The following is a 13864-nucleotide window of genomic DNA, read 5'->3' as shown; positions in this document are numbered from 1 at the left end:
TTGTGAGAGGGCTTGTGTGATTGCAGATGGAGCTTTTGGATCATCGAAGAGAACGGCTGAAAGATGATGTTCAACCTCTTGGCCTTTCAACTACCACGAGTCAATTGGATTCTAAGCAAACTTACCAGGATGTTCTGCAAAATTTGGAGTATAAAAGAGTGCAGTGTGAAGGGGTTTTTTTGGAGGAAAAGTCCATCTTTTTGGGACCTCGAGGGCGTACCAATCATGGTGTGACTGAACGAGGCTACTTTCTTATCACACCTCTTGTTTCAGCTGAAAAAGACCAGAAGTAAGCACTTGAATTTCCTACAGAGTTTTACTGAGCTGTGGATGTTGTTTCTTTGTCTTTCATGGGTTCTTGTTTTAAGCTACGTATGGGATCTTTTGATTCTTTCATGTTGCTACCATACTCGCTTTTAGCACCATCATTAAGGTTGTGTTTTCTGTTTTAACGTCTTGGCTTTGTCATGTTATGTTAGACCTTGATGTTATGGGTGTTTTAACAAAATCTCTCATCTTAGTGCACAGGTGAGTGTTCTAGTCAATCGTGGCTGGGTGCCAGGAAGTTGGCGGGACAATCCTCCAAAAGATGAAGCTGACAGCAGTGACAAGAACTTTGCTTCAAATGATCAACAAGCAGCAGCTAAGAAAGGGCTGTTTGTTTCACTGTGGGGTAGTAAAAAGCAAGAAACCCTTCAGGTTAGCTCACAAGTTCCTTCCCAGTACAGCTGCTTTTCTTTATTTCCATAAATAACACGTTATGCATGCTTTATGTATGTCATGGAGGCAAAAGGTTGCAAGGAGTAATAATGGCATATTTTTTTTGGAGAGAGAATCTGTTTCAGTTCGTTGTTTGTTTGTTTTCTTGGTTTTGAGGAAGAGAGCATTATTCATACTACTCTCCCAATCTGAAAGCTTTTTCTGGCATGTGCGCACGTGTGTATGTGTAAGAGAGACCATATTTTGCTACGTACTTCTATGCCCTCTGTTGGGAATGTTACTGTGGGTGTTGTAGTATTTAGTCAATACTATGCATTATGGAGCTGATGGTTATGTTGTCTACTTGCACTGTCCTTAAAAACCTGAGTCTCATCTAGATATGTGTGTGTGGGTGTGGCAAGAGATATCAACTAAGTGATTGTAATATACTTTTTGAAAAACAATGGAAGTAGCAATACTTGAATATAAATGAGTCTTTGTTTGTGCATTTGTGGAGTATGTGACCAGAAGCAACCCCAGACAAAGGCAAGGAGTGTAGTTGCTGTTATCAGATGCAGTGAGAATCCAAACATGTTTGTACCACCAAATGAACCTGCAAAAGGGCAGTGGTTTTTTGTTGATGTGCCCGCAATGGCACGTGCTGTTGGACTTCCGGAGAATACTATTTATGTGGAGGCATTGCGTGACAAGTCTGATGACTTCAAAGGGAAGCAGTATCCCGATCCGAAGGATCCTGAAACGCTTATCCGCTCATCTATCATGCCCAATGACCACTTAAGTTATGCATTCACATGGTGAGATTTATGTTTTTGGGATGCTTATCCTTGTTTGTTCTTTCTATATATGTGTGAGCGAAGTCTAATATTTCTCCCTGTGGTGCTGAAAAACAGGTTTACTCTTTCTGCAGCAACCTCTATCATGGCATGGAAGAGGCTTTCAAAGTGAAATCGAGCAAGTAGTTGTCCAAAATGATTGTGATGATGAGTGAAGTACGTTTTGTTTAGTCAATTGATTGAGTCGAATGTTTTGTTTTGAGGAAGTGACCTGGTCCACAAATTTTACAAAATTGTTAAACAAAGAGTGAGTTATATGTGGAAAAGGACTCGTGTATCATCATTTTGGTCTGTTTGGATACTTACAATAGGATTCCCCTCTTTTACTTTTAATATTTGTTGATATGAGGGAGTTTGGCCTCCTGACGGGGATCTTTTGCGGAGAACATTGAGCCATTGGGCTTTCTTTAGGTGGCTAGAGGAAATGGGCCCATAAAGGGTCACTTAAATGACACCCTAGACTTTTGGTGAATGAGTAGATTGACCTAGAAGCTTGTGATTGTATAAATGTCATGTGCATGTACTTGGTTTTCATTGAAATCTTTTGTTATGTTTCTTAGGTAAAGGTTTCTCTTCATGAGAGGGCTTAAGGTCCATCTCATCTGTTTCTTCAAAAGCCAGCAAAAATATACATGCCATGTAGTGCTACTTGTAACACTTGAAATGTCATGTCTCAAATCATAATCCAGTAATGTCATCATTGACAGTCCTTTTTTGTATGTTATATATCAATATAAAGCTATTGAGAATTAGGTTCAAAACATATCATGCTGGACAAGTTTTGAGTCTACTTTAGAAACTTTACCCCCCTTTTTTTCAATTGTATCAAATGGGTAAAGGAACTGAATGACCCTCAAATCAATTCAATAAATAATGCAAGAAAGCTACTATGGAAGATGAAGAAAGGTAAGATGTCTGTCTTCACACATACGTGTTGTACTCAAGTCCTTGTCATATAGGTTAGATGGGCAAGTAAGAAGGCATATATCAATGGCCAAGTGTGTGAGGCCCATTGTTAAGCACTCCTTGTTCCAATAAAAAAGGGCAAAATCTTGAATGGTGATTGGTTGAGAGCCTAACTTTTGGAACTTTTGAAATACCAACTTGCACAAATTTCTGAAACATATCAAGATTTGCCTTGAGAAATGCTCCTTAAAAAGACGGATCCAAATATATCTTCTGATGTTAGATTTGCGTTAACAAAATCCTCTCATTTTTTGTTAGGTGCACTTAAGATTGGTGTGGTTACCCTTCAAAAAGACTTTCTAGTGCACCATTCAACATACTCTCTTCATGAATCGTTTCCACACCTCTCTCTTTGCCTCTTCAGATTTTTAAAAGAGTTTAATTTTAGAAAATTGTAGTAGGTACCTACGTGTGTAAGGAGTGAATGAGTGCAAGAAACATTGGGGTTCAATGCATGCACAAGTTTATAATCTAAAGAGTGGTACACCCAACATGCATCCTCAGTATTTGAAACACCTTGGTACTTGATTACCTACATGATGCAAGTCTAATGTCATATAGGTTTCTTAGTTTAGACCCACAAAATTATCTTTGAGCTCAATGTTGTGAGACTAGTGTAGCCTCAATGACCAAGTTCCAACATGTAACCCTTTTTGTGATTACAAGGTGCTATGGGAGACAACTAGAGGAGAGCTTGCAAGAAATGTGCAATACATAGGGTCTAGCTATATAGGTGGGGTTGCTCGTGATTCGGTAGGCCCTCACTCCACTCCACTTTCTCATTTTGTGGAACCTCCACAGATTCTATTGGAGCTTTCACGTTGTTGCACATCCATAAAGCGAGCCCTCTCTTGCCCTTGTCTTTTTCCATATTCCTCCTAAAATCCATAGCGAGTGTTCGAACACGGGCCGATACGTACGGATGACTTCATTTCCTCTCGACAAGCCATTCAGGTTAGCTTTGTTCCTTCTTGTCCATGGTCTTTTTCCTGTTTTAAAAAAAGAGATGGAGTTGCCTTGCCCTTGCCACTCAACCTTTTCCCTCCCCATTGGACTACATCATGGAATCTCCACTAGAAAACATAATCTAAAAGTTGATAAATTTTGCTTCATTTTTTCCCCAACCAATGGCTATTCAATTGTCTTAGAATTGATAACTTTTGCATCAATTCTTTCTTTGAAAGTAATCGCTATTCAATAGTTAGAAGGTATAGTATATTATTCAAGCACCCCTTTTAAACCATTTTCTTCTTTTATGCAAAGCATGAGAATCCTTCTTTATCAGTTATTATGGTCATTTTATTGCTATAAAATTTTCAGGGCTTTCCACTTTATCTTCAAGGCACACAAAAGCTTGGTTATTTTATTGTTGAGAAAAATCAGACGAGATGGATTTTGAGCAATATGCACTCCTTTAAATGTGAATCCTCTAATAAGTTCTATTACAAATCTGTTGTGGATTGTGCTTGTCTATCAAGTTTGCAAATTCATTTAGGCGCACACGCTTGTAAATTTCAAATTTGTGTAGATGCTCAAAGACCATACCAATTCTGTTGCGGTTTGCCAAGGCATAGAGCTGCATCCAAGTGGAACTACCAAAACTTGATTGCAATTTATACGATCAAATTTTGGAGGCAATTGATGAATTCCATTCTCGAAAGTCAAGTTTTTGTGCTTTGATAGATGCAACACACTTTGAAGATTGTGTGTTTCTGAGTATGAAGAGAATATCAAGTTTTTGGAATCTTTGCACATGCTTCACTAAATTTAAGCCAATAAGAGATTTTCACCGAGGAACGATACAAGTCAAGAAAACCTATTGATATTGTTTTTTATTCACGCTCTCTTTTGGCACAAAATTTGGAAACACTTGATGAAAGGAAAATTGATGTTGACAAAAGGAAACTTTTATTAGAAATCACAAGGTAAAGTAATCATTAAACTATTTATACCTAATTACACTCTTCAAAAGAATAAGTGGTTAATCACCTAGGCCTTGGGCTTGAATAACTCTTTTTGGTATGGAACTGGAAGAGTAGGGAGATGGTGATAGTATTTGACAAAACACAACAATAGGACTTTTTGGTATGGACCTAGAAGAGTACAAGGCTTTTTGGTATGGAACTAGAAGAGTACAATGATATATTGAGACTATTTGACGAAGCAGTACAAGAGGATTTAAGCTAACTTTAACCATGGGTAACATTAAGTGGCTAATCATCACTTAATCACTCAACATTTAGGCTTCAATACTCTTTTTGGTATGGAACTAGAAGAGTGGTGAGATAGAGAGGCTATTTGTCAAAACACTACATTAGGAATTCATCATATCTAGGCTTTGATGCAACTCATCTTAAGCAGATCTCCTAAAGATATTATAGGTTGCTTCCTCATCGCGATGAATGAACCTAGCCTTCCATTGAGTGTCACCATACAAAAATGAAAGGTATAAGAGAGCTAAGCAACACCCTATACAAAAGAGAACCTGTCATTCTAATCAAGATTTCTTACATCAAATTCTGTTTTGACTTCATACTGTTAATCTCCAACTCATGCTCTTTATTTTGACTATTCTAACCTTGTGATTCATGTTGTTTTGGGACGGCTTAAATTTTTTAAGCTTTCTTTTTTTCACTAATTTGTGGTTGGAGAGGGGTGATCATAGCCTAATGCAAGCTTGCTATATCAGTCCTTTGAGAACCTCTGACGAAATAGGGTCTGTTGTGCCGACGGCTTTGGCAAGCATGTAAGAGCTAGGGAGTGCTTAGAGGAGACACCGAGCATGGTGGCACTGCTTGCTGTGAGGGAGAGACGTACAACACAGGAGGAGGGGGGTCCCGGGGGTTGTTGGGTTGTCCTTGCCCTCCCTCACGGAAGTCTCATTGCACCCCCCGCCCCCCTCCTCACTTCAGTTTGGGAGCCACTCGATACATACAGAGGCCGCTTGCGTCTGATCCAAAACGTGTATCCCTCTTTCATTGGAGTAGCAATCTTTCTCTAAGTGTAAATATGCAAATGTTTATTAAGTCAACTATTTCAAACTACTCTTGCTTGGTGGACGTTGCTATATAACATCTATAGCGATCGAATCCAACTTATTAAACTTAGGGTCTAGATTCTAGAAGCCACTACTGAAGGAAATTTATGTTACCCACGTTCGTCTTCATTTCAACTTTTGTAATGTCAGTTTGATTGTACAACTTATTCAAGGCAAGGTTGTTATAGTGTTGGACGTTTCATCTGTGAGTACATATTAATTATCGTAGTAGAGTTGTTGATGTAGTCATGCACATGCACTTTATCTATAATACATGCACCCAAGGTACAATTGATCTCATCTAAGGATGGTTTTCTTTCACAAATAATGGTCAAGAACTAAAGCAATTCAGGGTCCGTTGCATGTCTTACAAAGCATGACATCTTGTACAAAGTTGCATGTAGCTAGTGGATCAAACTTATGATATGGCATGTGTTACAAAGCTCCCGTGTGTGACTACAAACTGGGGGTAGTTGGGCAAGATCATCGAGCAAGAGAACCCATTTGTTGCTGAATGGATCTGCCAATGTACTACTTGTTACATTGACATTTTTTCTTACGATAAGGTCAAAAGTCGTTTGGGTTAACATGGATAGCTCATCTATAATTATAATATCTGCCTCTTTTACATTGGTCTCATGAATAGAGAGGGGATACTGTTGATTCGTGGTTGGTATCTTGAAGTGGTAATGGACTGTAGATGCAATGGTGCTAAGTCTTGTTGCTACCGCTCCGATGGCAAAGCACCCAACAATAATACAGAAGTGAGGGCAACAGAAGTGTCTTTCATTTGTCTGTCGATCTCGTTTATCACTATATATGTGAGGTATGCCGTCGTGTAGGAAGGACATATTTATAGATTGTGAGCAAAGATGTCTCATTGCATGCTCATTTCTTTATACAATGCAGTAATTTCAAACCATGACCTAAATATGGACGATAAGCTAGTTTCAAGTTGGTTGTAGTTTGCTCCCTAGCTTATTGAGAACTTCATACTGACACCTCGTACGGGAGAACGAGGACATATATAGTATGTCATCAATTATTTAGACACCTAGTATGGTATCAATTATGTAGAGCTAAAGTAAAGATGCACAAGGTGAATTCACTATTGCGATACACCACATTCATTCACTACTTGTGTATTCACTATTGTAATACATCACATGCATGGTCTAGCAACCATATGCAAAGAGTTGTGTGTCTAACCAACATGTGCAAATGTTGATCGACATCGAGTGTACACTTCCGAAAACGAGATCCAAATAAACCGAAGTAAGGGAAGTAATGCGGAAAATTCTAAAACAAGCAAATAGGTAAAGCATGAATGAATTGCAACAAAAAATGAGGTGCTTTACTGGCCTGCAATGTTGTATTGCTGCTTTTTGATTGTCCAATCTATAAGCCGAAATTTGAGTGAAGCTACAAAAAATCAATGTGAATAGTTAAACATAACATCTTGCAATGAAATGTCACATATTGAAAGTGCAAAGTATACAGTGCACATCATACGGAGGTGCCATACAAAAATATGGTGGAGAGCTAGCACTGTGGTCTCTCCAAAAAAATATAAGAAACGAAAGCCGTGCCCTGCCCCGCAGCGTTTATGTGTTGCGCCAAGCAAACATATGCGCATGGTAAATTGAATGCAGATAACGGACCTTGCAAAGTTGTCAAGCTGGAGTAGCGCTTGTGCAATTGGAATGTGCAGTGTTGTGAATATATGTCCTTCTTGCCATACACAAAACACGCAAATGTAACTTTATGTTCTATGTCCTCTGATCACTATTATCTTCTCTCTCTCTCTCTCTCTCTCTCTCTCTCTCTCTTTCTTAAGTTGCTTCCGTTAGCAATTATGTCTTCTTTCCTCCTTGCTGACTATCTCGCATTATGTATCATGCTTCCTAACTACACATGATAATGGGCATCTTGAGATCGACGTCCCCGTGTGGCAGAAGGCACTATATTCAACTTCTCAACACATCAACTTGCAATTCAAGGTAACACGACAACGAATTTGTCAGTCCGTTTGATGTATGTTATTTCCAAGGGGTTTTAATCAGGATCTCAATCAAGTAGCAATTCTCTTCAACACCGCCCACCACAGGTGAGGGTGTAATGAGTGTGTTTGTATGGCCATAGAAACGGTATATTCAAGCTCGTCACCAACAACTGTAAAACATCTATTGATGCGCTTGACAACAATCTCACTTTCAAGAGTAATAGATTGCGTCCGCTTTTGAACGTCCGTGAGTCTCGTGCTTTGAGAAGTAATGAGAAAAAAAAACTCTAAAGATCCATCAATTTTGGGCCTCCAATAACCACTTTTCACGTGCAGGGGGCACAATAGCCATCCATTAGAAATTAATATCTCTAGTCGAAGGATGCGATTTGAAGTCTATCAAGGTGCGATCCCTCCAAAAGACGCAGAAGCTAGTGCTTGTGATAGAGGTACTAGTAGTTCTGTTAATGATGCAATTGAGGTGGCGACATGAAGCCTGCGAGAAATCTAGCCCTTTTTTGCATACAACCAGATTCCATATGTTCAGTTCAATCAATGTCGCCGCCACCACCTCATGCGGCCAACTCTCCTTCTCAAGCCCTGGCGGCCCTCCAATCCGAAACACACCAGCCAACCCCTCTGTCCAGACAATCTTCTCGAATTTTTGCCGATGTCATGGATCTTATATGCTAAGCCAGTAAGAGATGCAAAGAAAGTTGAATCATCTCTACAAGAAAACCGAGATAAGATGCAGCATCATGAGGAATGTATTTGCACAAGAGGGCGCTTGGCACCCAACGTATATGATATATGGACTGTATAACTAAATATAATTATTTATGAATCTTGAGGTTGCAAAATGCATTCAACAGTAAACAAACTCTTTCTTCTTAGCACTGAAATTGGTTCCGCACTCAGACAATATATTAACAACAACATGCACTGCGCTATGGAATGTTAAGTCGTTGTTGGCAGTATTTGCACTCGGCCTGTTCGGCATATTATAGCTGCACAAAAGAGCTTTGAGAAGATGTGAATAGATTTTCACTGCCCACCCTGGAGTAGCTGGACGAGGAGTGCAACTGAAGCCAATGGCTCATCAGACCATGGCTTGCACTAGTGGCAATATTCCCCAATGCCTTTCCCTCGACATTGAGCTGTCTACCACTAATCCCCTCACCCTCTTTGCTAAAAGCGCAAGCAACTAGCATTGAAGCCGCTAGCTAATTAATTACTTGAGGATAACCATCATAAGCTTTGGTGTGATCGATCCTGCTAAGCTTTTTTGCCTTCATGTCCACTTCGACGTTTACTCTTTCCATTTCTTCGGCCTCTGTTGTTTACTCCGCCAATAGCCTGATAGCATCAGCAATGCGTTTTGGTGATTCAACTCCAGATTAGGCCAATTGATCATCGATCAAAATTTGATATTTTCTGTGTCAGTAGCACTAGAACAGACCTCTGCCATGGGTTGATTACACAAAATATCTGATCTTTGAGAGTGCCCATCATGTCGGCAAGCATCCGAAGTACCCTCTAGCATGATGATCTGCAAAATATTATCACCTGGGTTTGAAAGGTCTCTGGTACTTCTTTAATCCGTTCTGCTCGACTTGTTGTTGCATGGGCAAACTACATGGAAAATAATTGGTGTGAATGTGGAAAATTATGCATGGGGACCTGCTTTATATCATTTCCATGAACATTGAAGGATGGCCGAGGGCACATGGTTGTTGAATCTGCATGAGCTATACTTGGAGTAGCATAATGCTGGCCATAACTAATTGCACCTGCAGAAATGAGTAAGGTAGTTGAAGCTGGACATACTGTTCAGTTGGCCACTGGGCCTTGTTGCACACAAAGCTGCTATGATCGCTACGTGGGGAAGGTGCAAGTACGCTTATAATTAGGTATTGAGGCTTCACTGCAAAAGAAGGCCGATTCCAATATGCCGATGGGGCAAACAATGACATTTTCAACCTTATACTGCTGGAATGAATAGGGAGGAGCTTGGCCTACAGACTCTATGTTACTGAAGAATGCTCTCGTCATGTCAACAAGGTAGGATTTTCTTCATAGGTCTTCGCTTTCATGTGAACGGGTATAAGATGCAAGTAAAGCTAGCTGGGCGTTGCCACTTCCAACACCATAGATGGGCGTTGCCACTTCAGCACCATAGATCAGAGGATGAGAAGGTAGTAGGGTCCGCGTTTGATGGTTCCATTAAAGCTCATGCACGATCAAAGCCATCATTGCCTACTAGCGTCATAGCTCTCTCTCTCTCTCTCTCTCTCTCTCTCTCTCAAAGAGTGGCTAGAGACAAATTACCTGCAAACAAAACTCCGAGCTGCTTCTGGGAAACCTGCGACCTGCTTGTGAAGAAGATCGAACTGCTTCTGAGAGCAATTGAGCAACAAAGAGTGCTTCTTGTATTTTATTCACTTGGTAGCTTTTCACGCGGAGTTTTTTTTAGTTAGACCAGCGATGTTTTCCTCGACTGGCAGAGCTGCTGCTTGCTCTTGCTCCTTTCAACCTCCTCACTCTCTGCTACCTTCACTGCAACCCTTCACCTTTTTGGCAGAGCGTCTGTGGATCGCTTTTAAACGTGTTGCTTTTATTCGCTTGTGCTGCTGTTTGTTATGTTTTTTTGGCCTGCTAAAGCCCTTGTATCCATATGGGTGAAGATCGTTCAAATTTGTTTGCTTGATTTGTGTCCCTTTAAAAATTGAAGAGAAAGAAAGGATTTCCTTTCAAATGCTATTTCCCAAAGCTGCTTTCATTTTTTTTTGGCATGCTGAAAAAGACTTCAAAGAACAAAGGATTAAAGAATTGGAATTTGATCCATAGTCTTTTTCAAAACAAAGGATTAACGACGAGTATTCATAGGATTTTGATCCATAATGTGAAATATTGATTCAATATATATATATTTTTATACTCTCACTTGTAGAGAGTTCTTTTATTTATAGACTTCAGAAAGATTCATTTTATTAAATTATTAAATTATTAAATTGATTTACTATTCTCTAGCTGATTAAATCTATCTTTTTTAATGAAAGAATTAATATATCACTTTGTTTTAGTTTTTATTATGTTTTTTAATTTTATTATTTTTATGTTATTTTGTTTCATTTAAATTTATTTCCAAATAATAATATGTAATATTTTTATACTCTCACTTGTAGAGAGTTCTTTTATTTAAAGACTTCAGAAAGATTCATTTTATTAAATTATTAAATTATTAAATTATTAAATTGATTTACTATTCTCTAGTTGATTAAATCTATCTTTTTTAATGAAAGAATTAATATATCACTTTGTTTTAGTTTTTATTATGTTTTTTAATTTTATTATTTTTATGTTATTTTGTTTCATTTTAATTTATTTCCAAATAATAATATGTAATGTGCACGTTTCACCTTATTATATAAGTGGAGCCCTTTCTAACATGTAAACCATTTGAGATTATGTTTGGGTTCACAAGAGCGGATGAAAGACATTAAAAAAGAAATGTGCCTTCACCATGGAGAATGTTCATTGGCACAAAAAGAAAATACATTTCTTTGGACCCCCCAAAAAATTAGCAAGCCTTCCCTCCCCCCGAAAGAGCAGATCTTCTGTCCACTTTTCACCACGAAACGTGGATCGGTGTGATTGGATTGAATCCAACAGCTACATACTCAACAACACTATCACTACACTACAACTCGTTGGATATTAAAATCGTACATAATAAACTTTATAGAGCTTCCGTCCTTTGTGAAAGAAGAGAGAGATGGAAGAAAGATTGTGAGGTTTTTGCTGCTGACTCTTGTGAATCTAGCTTGTGTATGCATAATGTATATATAATGAATAATACAATATATATTTTTATTTTTATTTTTTTCACTTTATTTTGTTTTCAAATGATAATGTGCAATGTGCATCTCACCTTATCATTTAAGTGGGACCTTTTCTAATATATTGTGGTGTGTGGTCACGTAGCCCGGAGTCCGACCACCTAGTGTGGGAGGACACTTTTGGTGTTCTTGGCATGTAACCTTTCTAGTACTCAATATAAGGAGCTGTCTCACTAGAGGAAGGCATGCTCAGTTTGGTGTACTCTCTCTCTCTCTCTCTCTCTCTCTCTCTCTCTCTCTCTCTCTCTCTCTCTCTCTCTCTCTCTCTCTCTCTCTCTCTCTCTCCCCCCCCCGCGGTACACCACATTGGTGGAGGAGGCGGGCATAGGTTTGTTACAAGTCTTCTTTCTTGAAATCGTTTCTTGCTTGTCTGTCGAATAGCTACAGCTATGGCGCTATTGTTCGACCTAGGATAGCTGCTACCTTCAATTTGCATCCCATTCCATGCAAGATGGTGCACCTAATGAGTTGAATCTCGCAGTTGCTTCTTCTTTATCTGCTTGCAACTCTGCTACAGCTAACGCTACCTGAGAAAAAATAACCGGGCACGCCAAGGTCTTGTGCTAACCTGTGTAGAAAAGGTCACCAATGCTCCTCCTCCCTTACGAAGGGTTTCCAGACCACTGTATGAACGAACCTTCAACTTCCTTCCAGCCAATTGCAAGAGGAGGCAGCCCTATTGCAGCTCAAGCTCTCGTCACATTTCCGCCCTTCGCTTCTCGAGTGAAGTTGCATGAGCTACAAAGAGCTGTGGAGGAGGCACACCGAGTGCAAACAATGAAGGAGCTGGGGCGAGAGCGCATAGAAGGTGACGTGTGCGAGGTGTTGTTGAAGACGAGGGCCATCAAGGTGCATGTGGGGGACTAGGACACCTCCAAGGCTAGTGGTGCAAGAAAGATGGACGGTTACAGCCCTGGCATGTCCTCCAATCACACGTCTTGCACCTGCATTACACATGCCTTGTGCAAGAAGGTGAAGCAGCTATTGGAGGAGGTACACTATGCTCATTTGCCCATGTTACGCTATGCTCATTTGTTGGTGCTTGCTTTCCTTTCTGCTTCTAGCAAGAAAGGTATGGGAGCGCAAAGGGGGGCATGAAAACAATCGGTATCAATGCACTCGTCCTCGGCCGATTCGTGGCGACTAGTTTTGGAGGTCCAGAATCTGGTCGCAAGGTCTTTCTCAGCCTGCATGTTTAATTCGGTGATGCCCTCCAAGAAACCACAACGATGGTCAAACATGCTTCTGCAACCCCAAAGGTTATGCATAGTCTTGAGAAGCTGGATCAACCAGAACGAAGGCAGCTTCTTGAGGAAACAGAGAATCAAGGCTTTCTCCATTTTTGGTTTAATTCACTGGAGTCTTTAGCTGCTCAAAGAAATGGAGTTGCTGAAGTGCTAGAGCTGAGGTGCCTTTTATGGATGACAGTGCTCAAGAGCTGCAGACCTTTTTCACTTAGTTAATTGTTTTTGCCAAACAAAGCAACACCTCACCAAACCCTCTTTGTGAAAAGATGCATGTCACAAAAAGATTATCTCTTTGTTATGACTTAGCCCTTGGTCGTTCCTCGTCTTGTCCATTACATTGGGATAGCAACCTAATGTTTGCACAAGCGAGATGTATGAGTTCCATGTCTTGATGATGAGCAACACGATCACAAGTCTGACCCCCCAAATTTAGTCCCTTAGCCCCTAAGCCGTTGTATGATCACTCCCCCCAGATGAGGCGTTGGAGTTGATCCCTTCCTATCGAGTCCATTCCTAACCCAAAATTCTAAAAAGATGTCCATATTTTTCTCCCTAAGGGGGGAGGTGTAGTGTTTGGTCGTGTAGCCCGAGTCCGACCACCTACACTTCTGGTGTTCTTGGCATGTAACCTTTCTAGTACTCAATATAAGGAGCTGTCTCATTGGAGGAAGGCACGCTCAGTTTGGTGTACTCTCTCTCTCTCTCTCTCTCTCTCTCTCTCTCTCTCTCTACTCCTCGTAACGAGTACACCACAATATAAACCATTTGTGATTATATAAATATAATGGATAATATAATTTTATTTTAAAAACAATAAAAACTTCATGTGATTGTAGACACTTATTTAAACTTACTTGCCATAAATCTCATCCCCCCCTTAACTTAGCAGGCCTTCGTGCCTCTTCACCTTGTTATAATATAATTTGCTGATGCCAGGTGGCCATTTGTGAGCTCAAAGAGCCAAAAAAGGACCCTCGGCTCACCAAGTAAACATTAACACCCTTTTGGTTTTGTACAAAAGGTAAATCGTTATGTTGTGAGGCTCCATGCTTGCGAATGCTCAAATTTTATTGTACTTTGAGAATACAATTCCTATATCCAAAATCGTAGAGACATACTCGATACATTTTAGTAGCATCTTAGCAAGTCAGCTGAAACCT

At 39.9% G+C, this 13864-nt stretch overlaps 1 protein-coding gene across 2 annotated transcripts in view; it reads left to right on the top strand.

The window, feature by feature from the left end:
* LOC147463378 (surfeit locus protein 1-like) overlaps nucleotides 1-2118 on the top strand; it is a 78907-nt gene extending 76789 nt beyond the window's left edge. For both annotated transcript variants that reach the window (XM_086488521.1, XM_086488513.1), the window contains exons 4-7: nucleotides 27-289; nucleotides 522-699; nucleotides 1228-1514; nucleotides 1611-2118. In XM_086488521.1, the coding sequence (XP_086344647.1) occupies nucleotides 27-289; nucleotides 522-699; nucleotides 1228-1514; nucleotides 1611-1665 (783 nt within the window). In that variant the 3' untranslated portion in view covers nucleotides 1666-2118. The remainder of the gene's footprint in view (nucleotides 1-26; nucleotides 290-521; nucleotides 700-1227; nucleotides 1515-1610) is intronic.
* Nucleotides 2119-13864: the final 11746 nt, after the last annotated feature.

Source organism: Adiantum capillus-veneris, chromosome 2, assembly GCF_014529385.1.
Source record: "Adiantum capillus-veneris isolate H3 chromosome 2, ASM1452938v2, whole genome shotgun sequence".
Classification (NCBI taxonomy): Eukaryota; Viridiplantae; Streptophyta; class Polypodiopsida; order Polypodiales; family Pteridaceae; genus Adiantum; species Adiantum capillus-veneris.
Note: the sequence above shows the minus strand (reverse complement) of the source record. Positions and strands in the feature narration are given on the sequence as shown.